General features: G+C 44.6%; 1 protein-coding gene across 6 annotated transcripts; it reads left to right on the top strand.

Annotated features, from left to right (window-relative positions):
• The first annotated feature begins 726 nt into the window (after positions 1-726).
• LOC124858895 (NLR family CARD domain-containing protein 3-like) lies at positions 727-18,029 on the top strand. Of its 6 annotated transcripts, none has more exons than XM_047351225.1 (10): positions 727-843; positions 1,487-1,624; positions 8,372-8,485; positions 10,869-10,942; positions 11,104-11,329; positions 11,473-13,240; positions 13,488-13,661; positions 15,568-15,741; positions 16,605-16,651; positions 16,800-18,029. In XM_047351225.1, the coding sequence occupies exons 2-10, from the start codon at positions 1,600-1,602 to the stop codon at positions 17,366-17,368; spliced, it is 3,171 nt and encodes a 1,056-aa protein (XP_047207181.1). In that variant the 5' UTR covers positions 727-843; positions 1,487-1,599; the 3' UTR covers positions 17,369-18,029. The 6 variants fall into 6 exon arrangements, with proteins under 6 accessions (XP_047207181.1, XP_047207179.1, XP_047207182.1 ...); XM_047351223.1 differs by having other exon boundaries at positions 10,864-10,942; XM_047351226.1 differs by lacking the exon at positions 727-843 and having other exon boundaries at positions 854-1,624.
• The last annotated feature ends 350 nt before the right edge of the window (positions 18,030-18,379 follow it).

Below are 18,379 nucleotides of genomic sequence, written 5' to 3'. Positions count from 1 at the left end.
AAACGTTTTTCTTATACCTGGTTTATTGTTTTATTATCTTCTGACAGATTTTTGTCTCATTTCAGTCTCATCTCAAGTCACTTTTATTTCAATCTTTGAACATTTTCTCAGTTCTTTTCCTCACATGTTCTTCTATGTTCGTTACTCCTAAATATAATGGTTCTTTGCTGTAGTTTTCCACCAGTGTTACCTTCTCCTGCAGCAGCTGCAGGCAGGTGCAGAGGAGATGTTTCCTTCAGGGACCAAAGCTTCTGCTTTTTGCTTCGTCTCTGATTCTCTGATGGATCCACAGCAGAGAAACGCAGACAGGTCTCAGTGCTCAGCTTGCTGTAACTTACTGTTCTGTTTTGGGTCAGTCAGCAGTCAGGTGAGGTGGTACCGATAACTTCAGTTTGGATCACCTGGTTCTGAGTCCACCTGTCTCCACGGACAGACAGGCTCAGTCTGTGCTGCTCTCTCTGCAGGAATGTTTCTGTCATTTATTCCTGATTCTCCTGAAGCTCATTTAGTTTCAGACATTTTTACTGTAAATGATGAAATCTATCAGCTGTTGAACAATGTTTAATTTCACACAGACAAATCTTCCTGCTGACAAAACATTTAATAAACAGAAGAAGAAGAAGCTTCTGATCAGGAATAACCTTCATTATATCTCATTTGGTCCTCCTTAGATCAACCAGAGAGGAAAAGGAGCTGTGACGTCATCTGTTATGCAACGTTCCTCACATTTACTTTCGGTTTCTTTGTCAGGTTAGCAACCCAGTCCGGTTCTACCGTGGTGCCGTTTGGCCTGCTCCAATAGATTTTGCTGTTCAGATCTTCTTTGGACCGTTTGAACAAACTGTAAGTTTGCTTTCTTTCATACTAGAACTTTGTCTTCAGGAACCTTCCTGTTTGTTTCTGCTCTCTGATGTTTAGAGAAAATGTTCACTTCTTATTTCAGCTCAAAGTTTGATCTCTGCTGTTTGAAGACTAATCTACAGGATTATTAGATCATTGATGAACTGGAATCAAACAACATGATGAACAGCTGATGGTTCTTTGTTTTCTTCACTGAACAAACTGCTTCATGGTTTTATTTCCTGGATTCAAACTCTGGTTAACAGCTTCCTGCTGCTTCCTGTCAGTCCTTTCAAAATAAAACGACATTAATGTTAAAATGTGTTTGATTCACTCAGATTATTTAATGTTTCAGCTTTGATGGAGCAGATAATCCACTTGTAGAGTTTGATGATTGTGAAATAAAATAGTTCCTGATGTTCAGTCAGAGTGAATGAAATGTTGCTCCATGACTCCATCTAGTGGACTGATAGTAGAAGTACAGCAGCTGCCTCACACTGCTGTCTGACTGCATTCAACTGACACTGATATGAAGCAGAGAAGAAGAGCCAATCAGAGGAGGAGCAGCTGATCTTTTTCCAGCACAGATGATGTAAAGGATGATCAGAGTTGATGTTCAGATGAATGATTTGTGTTTCCTCTGCAGGTGAAGTTAGAAAGTGTGTGTGAGCTGATGTGGATGTGAATTCAGCAGCATGGATCAGTGTGAGGACAGAGAGGAGGGAGTCCCTCCCTCTAAAACCACTCTGTGTGGGAAACATGAGAGCCAGAGCAAAGGTCAGAGGTGAGATCACCATCTCTAACTGTCCATAGCCCTTTTCACACAGCATTCACACTATATCAGGCCACTCATTACAGTTTTGTAATAAGAGGCCAACTTGTCTGCAGCTCAAACTTCCTGTTAGATTTATGGTCAGTATTCTGCTTTCATCCTCTAGAGAGGAGAGGAGATCCTCCAGGTAAAATTTTTTTAATCAACAAAATAATTTTGATTTATAGTGCAAATGAAAAACTTTACTTGATGATGTCTCAAACCCATAAAATCTCAATGTTATTTTGGGATTGTATCTCTTTCTGTTTTTCCACTGTTACTTCAATGACATATTGACCAATTATTTAAATCAATGTAATTTTCTTTACATAGCAACAATTTACAACACGTCTTCTCAAGGCACTTTACAAAGTCAATTCAATCAAGTCATACAGATTCCTAGTCAGGTTTGTGTATTCCAATTAATCCTAACTATCAAACAGTCAGATTCAGTTTATTATTCAGATTGATTGAAAGTTTTTCTGTCTAAGGAAACCCAGCAGATTGCATCCAGTCAGTGACTTGCAGCATTCACTCCTCCTGGATGAGCATGTAGAGACAGTGGACAGTCACTGGTGTTGACTTTGCAGCAATCCCTCATACTGAGCATGCATGCAGCGACAGTGGGGAGGAAGAACTTTTCTTCTGAGCAGCTCAGAATTGTTGTCTGAGTGCCAAGAAAAAGTCCAACAGATTTACTTTCACAAGTGGAGCATTACAGCTGATACTTTCAACCTCTGCTTAATATTTATAAAATAAACTTTATTAGAGACTGCTTTAGGATTATTTCAGTTGTTACGGACAAGGAAACAGAAATGAAAAGGAAAAAGAAGAAACACGAAAGGGAGAAAAGGGGGCAAAAAAGAAAAGGGGAGAGAAGGAAAATAGAATGGAGGAAAGAAAGAAGGATGAAGAGAATATAAGATGACACCTGCTTGCTTCCACACCTGCAGAAACTTTTGTATTACCAGCTTTTTTACCAAAAAGTGCACAGTACATATCAATGCAAGATGTCATTAGTGGTAAATGCGGCTCAATATAGAACATTTGTGTATCTGTTAACACCTGAATCTAAACACCTGTGGGTCTGAGTGTGAGCACACTTGTGTATACAAGGTTTCTCCATAAAAATATGTAATAGTGAGCGTGAGGAGCCGCAGACCTGTCCCCCCTGGACCCGGGACTGATACGGAGGTGTCCACAGACATCCAAAGGCCCCCCAGAGCCCAGGAACCCCAAGAGAACCACCGCCGGGACTACCGCAACCCCCCCAGAGAAGAGCAGGGGAGAATCCCAGGGGAACCACGCAATAGCGACAATGCAGAAGCCCCAGGGAGCTGCAGCGACGAGCCCACAGGCCCCGCCGGCAGCCATCTATGCCCAAGCAAATACAGCCATGGACCCAGAAACCCGAGACCCCCTGGGACATATTACTCCCCAAGCAGAGGCCCGACAGAGCCCAAGGGTCGAGGCCCTGGCAAGCAGCCACTGGGAGTGAGCCAGCACACACTAAAGCACCCAGCCCCGGATACTGAGAACCACAAGTACACCAACGGGCGGAGACACCAACCACCGGCAGGTAGTGTGGCGGGGAGGGAGTACAGGTCCTTCTCAAAATATTAGCATATTGTGATAAAGTTCATTATTTTCCATAATGTCATAATGAAAATTTAACATTCATATAATTTAGATTCATTGCACACTAACTGAAATATTTCAGGTCTTTTATTGTCTTAATACGGATGATTTTGGCATACAGCTCATGAAAACCCAAAATTCCTATCTCACAAAATTAGCATATTTCATCCGACCAATAAAAGAAAAATGTTTTTAATACAAAAAACGTCAACCTTCAAATAATCATGTACAGTTATGCACTCAATACTTGGTCGGGAATCCTTTTGCAGAAATGACTGCTTCAATGCGGCGTGGCATGGAGGCAATCAGCCTGTGGCACTGCTGAGGTCTTATGGAGGCCCAGGATGCTTCGATAGCGGCCTTTAGCTCATCCAGAGTGTTGGGTCTTGAGTCTCTCAACGTTCTCTTCACAATATCCCACAGATTCTCTATGGGGTTCAGGTCAGGAGAGTTGGCAGGCCAATTGAGCACAGTGATACCATGGTCAGTAAACCATTTACCAGTGGTTTTGGCACTGTGAGCAGGTGCCAGGTCGTGCTGAAAAATGAAATCTTCATCTCCATAAAGCTTTTCAGCAGATGGAAGCATGAAGTGCTCCAAATCTCCTGATAGCTAGCTGCATTGACCCTGCCCTTGATAAAACACAGTGGACCAACACCAGCAGCTGACACGGCACCCCAGACCATCACTGACTGTGGGTACTTGACACTGGACTTCTGGCATTTTGGCATTTCCTTCTCCCCAGTCTTCCTCCAGACTCTGGCACCTTGATTTCCGAATGACATGCAGAATTTGCTTTCATCCGAAAAAAGTACTTTGGACCACTGAGCAACAGTCCAGTGCTGCTTCTCCGTAGCCCAGGTCAGGAGAATGCGGCACCTGTAGCCCATTTCCTGCACACGCCTGTGCACGGTGGCTCTGGATGTTTCTACTCCAGACTCAGTCCACTGCTTCCGCAGGTCCCCCAAGGTCTGGAATCGGCCCTTCTCCACAATCTTCCTCAGGGTCCGGTCACCTCTTCTCGTTGTGCAGCGTTTTCTGCCACACTTTTTCCTTCCCACAGACTTCCCACTGAGGTGCCTTGATACAGCACTCTGGGAACAGCCTATTCGTTCAGAAATGTCTTTCTGTGTCTTACCCTCTTGCTTGAGGGTGTCAATAGTGGCCTTCTGGACAGCAGTCAGGTCGGCAGTCTTACCCATGATTGGGGTTTTGAGTGATGAACCAGGCTGGGAGTTTTAAAGGCCTCAGGAATCTTTTGCAGGTGTTTAGAGTTAACTCGTTGATTCAGATGATTAGGTTCATAGCTCGTTTAGAGACCCTTTTAATGATATGCTAATTTTGTGAGATAGGAATTTTGGGTTTTCATGAGCTGTATGCCAAAATCATCCGTATTAAGACAATAAAAGATCTGAAATATTTCAGTTAGTGTGCAATGAATCTAAAATATATGAATGTTAAATTTTCATCATTACATTATGGAAAATAATGAACTTTATCACAATATGCTAATATTTTGAGAAGGACCTGTAGGCCCCACATTTGATGAGTGGCCAAACTGATCCAGGAGAGGGAGCAGCCCAAGACCCAACCTGACACAAAAATAGGCACACACAGTCACAATCACACATTCCCACCCTCATGCATACACATAAAGGCACTCACACCCACGCACCCAACGTGAAGACAAACAATAATGTACGTCGTACGCTCACTTACACTCCTCATAAATACTCTATACTCCCAGGTCCAGTTGCTGATACTCCACAGGGGCAACCAGCCCTGGACTCAGGAGGTGTTCCCCTTCCCATCGGGTGTGGACACATTTAGACCACCCCAGTACCTGAACCTGGTCCCACGAGCCCAGGCTCGTGCCTGAACCTGAGAGACCTTGGCCCGGACCCCGAACCCCCGCCCCTACCCCAGTCCCTACAACCCCCATCCTCATCCAGAGAGGGGTCATGTACAAAAGAGGGGTCTACATGGTCCAAATCAGCCTGCCTACCAGAGCCACCACAGAATGAAATAGTCCTAACCCCTCCATGAATTTCGATCCCACCCCCAATGAACCCTGACATGAATCTCCCCACAGGGCCACCCCCAACCAGGACACAGATATCGAACACATGCCCCCAACCCAAACGCCATGAATCCCCACCCCCCACAGCACATGGGCACACCCCCACAGGTGAGCCTCATTTTCAAAAGGCTGACAAAGCAACACCCACACAGCGCAAGCTCCACACTCAGCCCCTCTCCAAGCACCCCCACCGCAAACTGCCCCCACCACACAGCGCACCGCGACAGTAAGGCAAGCGCCCCACGCAACGCCACCCCGGCCCCCGCCCCATCGAGCACCGAGCTCACAACGGCCCACCCAATAATTCGGCCAGCGGCACCAGCTCCACCCCATCATTCCGTGATAGGGAAACATGCCAAGCAGGCCAACTGGATAACCGGGCCAAGCAGGCCAACTGCTCCAGGCCAAGCACATCCCACCAGCCGCCCCAGTGCAAGCACAAGACATGCTCCACCGCCCCACCCACCCGACTGCCAACTGTAGCCCTGCGCCCGACCAGGGGCAAGAGCCACAGAAGGAAGCATTGGAGGAAGGCCGCCATAGAAGCTAAGGACCGAGCACCCCGCCAACCCCACACCTAAACTCCGGAGGTGCCAGAAGATGCGGGCCACCCACCCTCCTGCACGGCACACCTTGCCACACTGAGCAGGCCTGACAGCCCCTCCACCTAAGCAAAGCCACATCTCAATCAACACTGCACATGCGACTCAACCGACAGACCAGGCACTGAAGCCAGGGATCGAGATCCAAGACAATCCAAACAATCTAAACAAAGAGTCAAACCAGATGTAGCTTCTAGACAGAGAAAAAACAGAGACAGAACATAAAGTTAAAAGCTGAAATAACAGCAAATAATGCAAAACTGGAGAGTAGTGTGAGAATGTAGCGAAGAGGGTGAAAGTGGTCGTTATGTCCTCCAGCAGCCTAAGCATATAGCAACATAACTACAGAGATATCTCAGGATAACCTAAGCCACTCTAACTATAAGCTTTATCAAAAAGGAAAGTTTTAAGCCTAGCCTTAAAAGTAGACAGGGTGTCTGCCTCACGGACTAAAACTGGGAGCTGGTTCCACAGGAGAGGAGCCTGATAACTAAAGGATCTGCCTCCCATTCTACTTCTAGAGACTCTAGGAACCACCAGTAAACCTGCAGTCTGAGAACAAAGTGCTCTGTTAGGAACATATGGACCAATCAGATCTCTGATGTATGATGGAGCTAGATCATTAAGGGCTTTATATGTGAGGAGGAGAATTTTAAATTCTATTCTGGATTTAACAGGGAGCCAATGAAGGGAAGCTAAAATAGGAGAAATATGATCTCTCTTTTTAATTTTCATCAGAACTCTTGCTGCAGCATTTTGAATCAGCTGAAGGCTTTTAACTGCATTTTGTGGACATCCTGATAGTAAAGAATTACAATAGTCCAGCCTTGAAGTAATAAATGCTTGGACTCCTTGAGGGCATCTGGGATCTGCCATTTGTGGGGGGTAATGTCATGATCCTCGGGGTGTCTGTATTCTGTTGTTTCATGTGTGTTTCTGTTTTCATCTGTTCCATGAGTTCATTTCAGTTTAGTTCAGTTTTCTTGTGTTATACAGGTCCTTCTCAAAATATTAGCATATTGTGATAAAGTTCATTATTTTTCATAATGTCATGATGAAAATTTAACATTCATATATTTTAGATTCATTGCACACTAACTGAAATATTTCAGGTCTTTTATTGTCTTAATACGGATGATTTTGGCATACAGCTCATGAAAACCCAAAATTCCTATCTCACAAAATTAGCATATTTCATCCGACCAATAAAAGAAAAGTGTTTTTAATACAAAAAACGTCAACCTTCAAATAATCATGTACAGTTATGCACTCAATACTTGGTCGGGAATCCTTTGGCAGAAATGACTGCTTCAATGCGGCGTGGCATGGAGGCAATCAGCCTGTGGCACTGCTGAGGTCTTATGGAGGCCCAGGATGCTTCGATAGCGGCCTTTAGCTCATCCAGAGTGTTGGGTCTTGAGTCTCTCAACGTTCTCTTCACAATATCCCACAGATTCTCTATGGGGTTCAGGTCAGGAGAGTTGGCAGGCCAATTGAGCACAGTGATACCATGGTCAGTAAACCATTTACCAGTGGTTTTGGCACTGTGAGCAGGTGCCAGGTCGTGCTGAAAAATGAAATCTTCATCTCCATAAAGCTTTTCAGCAGATGGAAGCATGAAGTGCTCCAAAATCTCCTGATAGCTAGCTGCATTGACCCTGCCCTTGATAAAACACAGTGGACCAACACCAGCAGCTGACACGGCACCCCAGACCATCACTGACTGTGGGTACTTGACACTGGACTTCTGGCATTTTGGCATTTCCTTCTCCCCAGTCTTCCTCCAGACTCTGGCACCTTGATTTCTGAATGACATGCAGAATTTGCTTTCATCCAAAAAAAGTACTTTGGACCACTGAGCAACAGTCCAGTGCTGCTTCTCTGTAGCCCAGGTCAGGCGCTTCTTCCGCTGTTTCTGGTTCAAAAGTGGCTTGACCTGGGGAATGCGGCACCTGTAGCCCATTTCCTGCACACACCTGTGCACGGTGGCTCTGGATGTTTCTACTCCAGACTCAGTCCACTGCTTCCGCAGGTCCCCCAAGGTCTGGAATCGGCCCTTCTCCACAATCTTCCTCAGGGTCCGGTCACCTCTTCTCGTTGTGCAGCGTTTTCTGCCACACTTTTTCCTTCCCACAGACTTTCCACTGAGGTGCCTTGATACAGCACTCTGGGAACAGCCTATTCGTTCAGAAATTTCTTTCTGTGTCTTACCTTCTTGCTTGAGGGTGTCAATAGTGGCCTCAGGTGTTAGAAAGTTGTGGATTTGAATACTTTGATATAAGTTGTAATTTTGTCTGTCTTTAATTCCTTTAAATATTGTTAAAGCAATTCTGTCACATTTTAAGATTTTCTTTTAATGCAACCACCACTGAAAGTTTTTAATGACAGTTTTTCTATCAGGTTTCAACATAAAGCTAAGCCACAACCAGAAGCCAGCTGTGTGTCCTTCAAGAGTAACATGTCAAGAGATCCTCCTATTCACTTTAGATCTTCTGGATCTGCATCAGCAGAGAGGTGAGCTGTATTTAACTTCAGCAACTGTGTAAATGTGAAAGTCATCATTTGATGATGAAATAATACATTTTGACTACCCTAAAGGTAGCAGAGCCTTCCAGCAGCTAGTTTGACCGTCAGGAGGTCTTCAGATGTGGTCAAGTTTTCATGGAAAATTCCCACATTACCCAGATGCATAATGGGCCAGAAGGTTCTAAGGAATTACCTCCTCCCCAGGGAGAAACGTTTAATTTTATGGTGATAAGGTATGGACCAAAAAGCACAAGTGTATCAATGAATGGGTGAAAGATGTAAATTTTCCTGCAAAGGGTTCTTTTAGTCTTACAATTAAAAAAAACAGTTGAGGTCATTAATTTAATTGTGTAGTCCAACTTTTCTTTACTTTTCTTCACTTTCCTTGATCATGCCACTGCAATGTACTTTATTGTTATTCGTGTTTTTTGTCATAATTTTTAATTGTTTTGTTTCTGAAATGGGCTTTAAAAATAAACTTGCCTTGCTTTGCCTTCACTTCAGACTGTCTCTGTAATAAAATATTCTTGTCTAGTTTGCAGGTGAAACCATTTTACATTTCTTAGGAGTGTCTGATTGTAGATCAGTGAGGTAGAACAGAGTTTGATGTTCTGCGCTGAAGTCAGAGACTTCCAGCATACATGTACAAAAGCCCTGGCCTAGAAATAGAAAGGCAGATAGACACAGGGACAGCTGTGCCACAGCCACCAATGACATGGCTTCACTTGGTCTGCTCCAGGAAACAGACCTCTCTGCTTAGGCCTCCTTTATTGCCAATATATGACTCTGGAAACATGATGTAACAACAGGACATCATCAAACCAGCAAACTCTTTCTTCTCCATTGAAGAGGAAAATACCTCACAGCTTCTTTATCACTCCCAGCAGCCTCTGGGTCAGCCTCCAGAATATCGTGCCTCTTCAAGAAAGGACTCCAGGTTTCCCTCCAGAACAGTGTGCCTCTTTGGAACAGCCTCTGGGTTACCCTCTAGAACTCTGTGCCTAATCAGGATGGACTCCGGGTTGCCCTCTAGATTTCTGTGCATCTTTGGACAACCTACAGGTTGCCTAGCAGAACTCAGTGCGTGATTGGAACAACCTGCATTTTGCTCTTAAGAACTGTGTTTTTTGTTGTTTTCAAGCCCTCTTTCTGAGGCTCTGTGTCTGCTTGGTTCAGGTTTTTTTCATTTCTTGTTATAGTTTTTATCTTGGACTCCTTGAGGGCATCTGGGATCTGCCATTTGTGGGGGGTAATGCAAATGGACTGAACTTATATAGCGCTTTTCCAGTCATAGAGACCGCTCAAAGCGCTTTACACTAGAGCCACATTCACCCAATTGCACTCACTGACGCTCACACATTCATACACCAATACGCAGATCGGTAGGCAACTTGAGGTTAAGTGCCTTGCCCAGGGGCACATCGACATATGGCAGGAGGAAGCTGGAATCAAACCCACAACCTTCTGATTGCAAGACGACTACTCTTCCTACTGAGCCACAGTCATGATCCCCAGGGTGTTTGTATTTTGTTTTTTCATTTGTTTTTCTATTTTCATCTGTTCCATGAGTTCATTTCAGTTTAGTTCAGTTTTCTTGTGTTATATTGTCTCTGAATTCTAGTTTGTTTCCCTTAGATCTCTGTTTGCCTTAGTTCAGATTTCTCTTTGTGTTTTGTTCAGCCGCTCTGTGTTAATTGGTCTTCTTTCATCAGCTTGCTATTTTTCTCTGTCACAGCTGTTCCACATTTCTCCAGGTTAGCACCTCTGGTTTCTTTGGTCATTTCCACTACTGCCTCTGGGTTTTCACTACTGATTTCTAGATTTTTTGGTTCAACTGCCTTGATCTCAATTGCCTGGCATGATGTGCATCCTGGCAGTACAGACGGTACATTCACGGTCTGAGTTTTTCACGTTTTAGTATTTTTCCTGTCTTTTTCACCAAGCTTGATTTACTTCCTCTACTTAGAATACTTACAAAAACATCAGGATTTCAAAGTAATATAATACATAGACAAACAATAACTATAAAATAAACAAGCCTTAAACAATTGAAGTTAATTGTATTAGGCCATAATGAACCTTATTAAAGGTTTTTTTGCAGTGATCTCCTGATGTTTTAACTGACTCAGGTGGTTAAAAAAGGAAACAGAATAAAAATAATAGATGTTTTACCATCATCACTGAGACTAAATCAAACTGAGCTGCTTATTCTCAGTTCAACCAGCAAGACCAGCAAACCTTTACCATCACAGGTAGTGAATGGGTTCACTACTAACATCCAGATATCACTCCATGGACCTTTACCTTGTTTTTGTCTCTCTGTGGACAGAAAGAACATGAGGTAATTGTTTCTGGTTCCTCCACAGAGTAGATCAGCAGAACTCAGAGGTTTCCAGTGGTCCTTCTGCCCAGCAGCATCAAACCCAGCTGGACTCCATATTCATGGTCTGTACATGTACAACATCTACTTCTCCATCGGTTCTGTTCAGTCATCTCCATGCTGCACTTTTTGCAGACCAGTGGACTGTCAGTCTGTCCAACATGGTTCTGATGTTTTGCTCCATGATCTCAGTCTGATGTGTCCTTCATATATTGTTCTGTTCCAGCTGCTGGAGGACAACATGGTCACTTTTGTGAAGAACGAGCTGAAGAAGATCCAAAAGGTTCTGAGCCCAGATGACCCAGAATGCTCAGAGAGTCAGAGACATGATGAGGAGGAGTTGGGAGGTGAGGATGAAGAGCAGAGGAGCAGCAGAGAGGCGATGATGAAGATCACTGTGATCTTCCTGAGGAGGATGAAGCAGGAGGAGCTGGCTGACCGTCTGCAGAGCAGTAAGAGGATTTCTACAAAGATTGAACCTGATGGATAAATCACACATTTATTGATGTCTGAAGAGATGGAATCACATTTATTCTAATCATCTCCAGAAGATCATTTTGTTTCCTTCCTGATTTTGCTTTTTGTGTTAATTTAGAATTCTTCTGTTATCATGAACATAAATCTGGTCTGAAGAAGAGGTTCCAGTGTGTGTTTGAGGGGATTGCTAAAGCAGGAAGTCCAACCCCTTTGAACCAGATCTACACAGAGCTCTACATCACAGAGGGAGGGACTGGAGAGGTCAATGATGAACATGAGGTCAGACAGATTGAAACAGCATCCAGGAAACCACACAGACCAGAAACAACCATCAGACAAGAAGACATCTTTAAAGTCCCACATGAAAGAGATCAACCAATCAGAACAGTGATGACAAAGGGAGTGGCTGGCATTGGGAAAACAGTCTTAACCCAGAAGTTCATTTTGGACTGGGCTGAAGACAAAGCCCACCAGAACATCCAGTTCATATTTCCATTCACCTTCAGAGAGCTGAATGTGCTGAAAGAGAAAAAGTTCAGCTTGGTGGACCTTGTTCATCACTTCTTTAAAGAAACCAAAGAAATCTGCAGCTTTGAACACTTCCAGGTTCTGTTCATCTTTGATGGTCTGGATGAGAGTCGACTTCCTCTGGACTTCCACAACAAGGAGATCCTGACTGATGTTAAGAAGTCCACTTCAGTGGATGTTCTGCTGACCAACCTCATCAGGGGGAACCTGCTTCCCTCTGCTCTCCTCTGGATAACCACACGACCTGCAGCAGCCAATCAGATCCCTCCTGAGTGTGTTGGCATGGTGACAGAGGTCAGAGGGTTCACTGACCCACAGAAGGAGCAGTACTTCAGGAAGAGACTCAGAAATAAGAAACTGACCAGGCGGATCATCTCCCACATGAAGGCATCAAGAAGCCTCCACATCATGTGCCACATCCCAGTCTTCTGCTGGATCACTGCTACGGTTCTGGAGGATGTGTTGGAGACCAGAGAGGGAGGAGAGCTGCCCAACACCCTGACTGAGATGTTCATCCACTTCCTGGTGGTTCAGACCAAAGTCAAGAAGGTCAAGTATGATGGAAGATCTGAAACAGATCCACACTGGAGTCCAGAGAGCAGGAAGATGATTGAGTCTCTGGGAAAACTTGCTTTTGATGAGCTGCAGAAAGGAAACCTGATCTTCTATGAATCAGACCTGACAGAGTGTGGCATCGATATCAGAGCAGCCTCAGTTTACTCAGGAGTGTTCACACAGATCTTCAGAGAAGAGAGAGGGCTGTACCAGGACAAGGTGTTCTGCTTCGTCCATCTGAGTGTTCAGGAGTTTCTGGCAGCTCTTCATGTTCATCTGACCTACATCAACTCTGGTGTCATCTTGATGGAAGAACCACAAATAACCTCTCAGAAGCTTGAGTCAAAGTGTCTTTATCAGAAAGCTGTTTATAAGACCTTAGAGAGTCCAAATGGACACCTGGACTTGTTTCTCCGCTTCCTCCTGGGACTTTCATTGCAGACCAATCAGAGACTCCTACAAGGTCTGCTGACACAGACAGGAAGTAGCTCACAGACCAATCAGGAAACAGTTCAGTACATAAAGGAGAAGATCAGTGAGAATGTGTCTGCTGAGAAAAGCATCAATCTGTTCCACTGTTTGAATGAACTGAAGGATCGTTCTCTAGTGGAGGAGATCCAAAAGTCTCTGAGTTCAGGAAGTATCTCCACCAAAAAGCTGTCTCCTCCTCAGTGGTCAGCTGTGATCTTCATCTTATTGTCATCAGGAGAAGATCTGGATGTGTTTGACCTGAAGAAATACTCTGCTTCAGAGGAGGTTCTTCTGAGGCTGCTGCCAGTGGTTAAAGCCTCCAACAGAGCTCTGTAAGGACATAGATTGTTACTGCATTTATTTCTGATAGTGAGAAATCTGCTGATGATGAGGTAAATATTGATTCATGTTGTTTCAGTTTATTTATAATGAACCAGTTCACAACCAAAGGCAACATGAAGACGTGTAAAATAAGACGGTTCCATCAATCTTTCCAAGGAGAACATTGGTGACAGTAAATAAATGAACATTATTCTTGATGAAATGTTTAATACCAGATGTTTCTGCCTGTCTCCTCAGACTGAGTGGCTGTAACCTCTCAGAGAGAAGCTGTGGAGCTCTGTCCTCAGTTCTCAGCTCCCAGTCCTCCAGTCTCAGAGAACTGGACCTGAGTAACAACAACCTGCAGGATTCAGGAGTGAAGCTTCTATCTGCTGGACTGGAGAGTCCAAACTGCAAACTAGAAACTCTCAGGTAAATGTTCTCAATCCTGTAGAAACCAGATTTCTGTCCATTAGCTGCTATCAAAGATGATGGAAATATTATATCAATAATAGATTTGTCAACTTTTCTTGTCTGACCTTTATTCCCTATTTAGTTTTAGTAGTCTCTCCACAAAGGAGTGATAGAAGGTCAGTGGCAGCTTGCTTTGTGTCCAGGTTGTTCCTTCTGAGGACACGCAGGAAGTGGAGCCATTGTTAGGCCTTCTTTACCAGGGCCCTGATATTGTTGGTCCAGAAGTTGACTGTGGAGATGAGATTACCCAGGAACCTGAAGATGGTCACAGTTTCCACATGTTCTCCCTCTATGAGGAGGGTGTGTGGTCTTGTCTGATCTTTCTAAAGTTCTTGATCATTTCTTTTGTCTCGTGGACATTCAGGGTCTGGTTCTTTCCTGAGCACCAGCACGACAGTTCCTTCACCTCAGTCCTGTACGCGATCTGGTCTCACTGATGAGACCAGCCAATGTCGTTTCATCTGCATATTTGATAACGAGGTTGGTTGGGTGGGTTAGAGAGCAGTCGTATGTGTACAGAGTGTACAGAAGAGGGCTCAAAATGCAGCCTTGAGGGGATCCAATGCTAAGTGTGATTGCGAAGGAATGGTGGGGGCCAAATCTCACGGCTTGTTGGTGGGCCGTCAGAAAGTTTTTAATCCAGTTGCAGGTGGGGAGGGGGATCTGTAATTTTAGTAGCTAGTTGGTGAGGATGTCTGGAACAATGGTGGTAAACGCTGAGCTATAGTGTACGAAGAGCATCCCCACAGAACTCTTCTTGTACTCTGGGTGGCTCAGCGCTGTGTGGAGCGTGACAGCATTGGCGTCCTATGTAGACCGGTTTGCCTTGTACGCAAACTGGTGGGGGTCGAAGGAGGAAGGGAGGCAGTCTCTAATGTGTTAAGAAACTGATCGCTCCACGGACTTCAAAATTACAGACATCAGGCCGATGGGTCTGTAATTATTCAGGCTGTCAATGGCAGGTTTTTTTGGGAATAGGGATGATGGTTGAGGCCTTTAAGCTTGTGGGGACAGTGGCATGTGTCAGGAAAAGGTTAAAGAGTTCCGGGATGATCCCTGGCAGGTGGTCTGCACATGCTTTAATCACCGCCCTTGAGACACCGTCAGGACCATCAGCTTTCCTGGGGTTCACTGCTCTCAGGTTTTCCCTACTTCATGCTCCTGGAGAGAGAGAGGTGGGGTGCTGGAAACAGGGGGAAACAGTGGCTGCATTATTGTGGTGGCCTTAAAATGGGCAAAGAAGCTGTTTAGCTCCTCTGCCAGTGTACTGCTGCTATTGGAGGATGTGGGAGTGGGGTTGCCTTTGTAGATTGTTAGGGCCTGGATGCATCATACATTTTACACAGGTTGTTGTCCGTCAGGTATTGTTTGAAGCCCCTCTTCAGGTCAGCTCTTGCGGTACTGTAAAAGGCTTTGTTCCCCGTCCTGAAGGGAGAGTTTCCAGCTCTGATCAGGGTCTGGACTTGTTTTGTCATCCAGGGCTTCCTGTTTGGAAAGACTCAGATGTGTCTTTCCTCTGTGACGTTTTCCACACAGCACTTGATGTAGAAGAGGACAGATTTGGTGTGTGTATCCATGTCCTGTTCTTCAGAAATGTTCCACTCCGTGCATGAAAAACAATAGTGCATCTGGGCAAAAGCATTTTCAGGCCAGGCTTTGATAGTCCTTGTGGCTGGTCTTGTTTGCCTTCAAATGTGTCAAATGTTGCTTTTTATTACCTACAGAACAAAATACTGTTTGATCTTGATTTTATTTTATTAACCAGTTCAGCACCAGTTTCCTGCGTTTTCTTGATCAGTCCAGAACTTGGGTTCTACCTCAACGTTCTCATGGTCCCATCATGTGTGTTGAACTATGTGTGCAGCTTGTCAGGCTGTCTGATCTCAGAGGAAGGCTGTGCTTCTCTGGCCTCAGCTCTGAGCTCCAACCCGTCCCATCTGAAAGAGTTGGACCTGAGCTACAATCATCCAGGAGACTCAGGAGTGAAGCTGCTGTCGGCTGGACTGAAGGATCAACACTGGAGACTGGAAGCTCTCAGGTATGGAGGAACCTGCTGAAGGTGCAGAGAAGTTCTGATAGAGAAGGAAGAGTGAGAAATGTCTTCTCTGTTCTTTAGTCAGACTGACAGGAAATAGTACACTCCCACTCCATGAGAGCCTTTAGGTGGATTTACATTATGATGATAATGGTGATAAAACGCTGTCTAAATAAATGTATTAAATCTTAACTATGGAGCTAATGTGAAAACAACTAAACATGTTAAAATAATTCACCAAACTCCACATTGTATCTCAACACTGTAGTGAGTTGGTTTAGACAGAAGGTCATGGTTCAGGTTTAAGTTATTAGAGTAGAACATTTAGAAACAAGTGCAGCGTTTTCCAAAGTGCTGAACAGAGCCACAGCAGATGTTCCCAGGGCTGTTTAGTGTTTCATTCCTTCATCTGTGTGTGGGAGTGTGGATGTAACAGGTATCCAGAGTTTGTATCGGTGTTTAGATTGATTGTATTTTAATGGTGATTATTAAATCAGTTGGAGCTTCCAGAAATGTTTAGTTAGTTTCCTGATGTCCTTTTGGGCTTCAGTGCGTTTCTCCAGTTTGTTACTGAGGGATCTCCTTTCTCCTCTCTGTTGGAGCTTCTCCTGTGTTTGGAGAAATGAGTTGTGCTACAGCAGCACCAACTGTCCTTACTACATCCACTGCAGTTTGTAATGTTTTCATCATCACTCATCACAGCCCAGGTGTCTGTCTGCTCTCAACTCTTCTTTCTTTCTCTGGAGTTTTGTCCAAATGTTGGACTGTTCCTTTCTCAGTGGAGGACAATGTGTGTCTGAGAGACATGTAATGTCCATATTTGCTGCTGGAAGAGACTGATGGTCTGACCCTCCTCCTCCTTTCAGGGTGGAGCCTGCTGGAGTCCGATGGTTGACACCAGATCTGAGGAAGTGTAAGTGTGTTTTTCATTTGATTCATGACAACAAAGCAGCTCACATTCAACCATCTTCAAACTGTCCATCACTCTTTCAGGAGTCATCATCAAAGTGTCAATAAATGATCAATAACTGCAGCTGGATTGTGTTTGTTCTCTCCATCAGATTCCTGTCAGCTCACAATCGACACAAACACAGTGAGCAGAAAACTCCAACTGTCTGAAGACAACAGGAAGGTGACACACGTGGAGGAACTTCAGTCATATCCTGATGATCCAGACAGATTTGATGTTCCTCAGCTGCTGTGTGGAACTGGTCTGACTGGTCGCTGTTACTGGGAGGTCGAGTGGGAAAGGACAGTTTATGTATCAGTGAGTTACAGAAGAATCAAGAGGAGAGGAGACAATGAAGACTGTTGGTTTGGATGGAATGATCAGTCCTGGAGGCTGAGCTGCTCTGATCTTGGTTACTATATCTGGCACAATAACAAACCAATATTCATCTCCTCCTCCTCTTCCTCCTCTTTCTTCTCCTCCTCCTCTTCCTCCTCCTCCTCCATCTCTAACAGAGTAGCAGTGTATGTGGACTGTCCTGCTGGCATCCTGTCCTTCTACAGAGTCTCCTCTGACTCACTGATCCACCTCCACACCTTCAACACCACATTCACTGAACCTCTGTATCCTGGATTTGGGTTCTGGTGGTCCAATCCAGGTTCCTCAGTGTTTTTGTGCTGAGTTGGGTCTAGAGAGTCTCCTCCTGTCAGAGAAACACTCTCACTGTTGAACAGAAAGTTCAGTCTCTACATGTTTGTCTCTTTCACTCAGAAACACGTTTTCAGATTCATGGATTCAATCAGTTTCTTTGTGAAACTCTTCTAAATGATTCCTTGGAAACTTCTTCCTCTTCCAGTCCTTTTAATTTTTACAGCTATATGTTCTTTCTCTTTGTTGGATTTATTGTCTTTCTAAAATGTGCTCACTTGTTTCATCCTCATCATCCTGATAGATGGTTGCAGATATTTTATCAAGAATTTCTTCTCACATTTGTCCATTCATCTTTTCGTCAACTATATAAAGTTTTTATGTGCTGTGTGCTAAAAACCGACGTTCCCACCACTAACTTAAATATTGTAGTTGTTGGGGTGCCCTTTGACCTCCAAACATGGTTCTGTATTGAGACATTCAAAGAGATAATCTTTGGTCTCATCTGACCAGATTATCTTCTGTAAAAATCTCACAAACTTTTCCAAATGTTCAGTACACTTTCAACATGTTACATATTTGCGAATGTGGACAGGATGGATTGTTACTTACATCTGCGGAGAAATTCATGTATGCTGCAACTTTTAAAAATATATTTATTGAAAATAAATATTTAAAAAATCAATGGCAATAATAAATTATGCCATATTTTTATTCGTTCGTTCGTTCGTTCGTTTGTCGTCTTCCGCTTATCCAGGACCGGGTCGCGGGGGCAGCAGACTCAGCAGAGACGCCCAGACGTCCCTCTCTCCAGACACCTCCTCCAACTCCTCCAGGGGGAGCCCAAGGCGTTCCCAGGCCAGCCGAGAGACATAGTCCCTCCAGCGTGTCCTGGGCCGTCCCCTGGGCCTCCTCCCGGTGGGACGTGCCTGGAACACCTCCCGAGGAAGGCGTCCAGGAGGCATCCGGTATAGATGCCCGAGCCACCTCAACTGGCTCCTCTCGATGTGGAGGAGCAGCGGCTCTACTCCGAGCCCCTCCCGG

The sequence above is a fragment of the Girardinichthys multiradiatus genome, chromosome 22, assembly GCF_021462225.1.
Source record: "Girardinichthys multiradiatus isolate DD_20200921_A chromosome 22, DD_fGirMul_XY1, whole genome shotgun sequence".
Classification (NCBI taxonomy): Eukaryota; Metazoa; Chordata; class Actinopteri; order Cyprinodontiformes; family Goodeidae; genus Girardinichthys; species Girardinichthys multiradiatus.
This window is presented reverse-complemented; position numbering and strand designations above follow the sequence as displayed.

Excerpts from the sequence above, each read along its gene's own strand:
- LOC124858895 (XM_047351223.1), top strand. The coding sequence starts at position 1,536 with ATGGATCAGTGTGAGGACAGAGAGGAGGGAGTCCCTCCCTCTAAAACC. Across the intron at positions 10,943-11,103 it reads AGCTGGACTCCATATTCATG|CTGCTGGAGGACAACATGGT; the intron begins GTCTGTACATGT and ends GTTCTGTTCCAG. Across the intron at positions 16,652-16,799 it reads GACACCAGATCTGAGGAAGT|ATTCCTGTCAGCTCACAATC; the intron begins GTAAGTGTGTTT and ends TCTCTCCATCAG.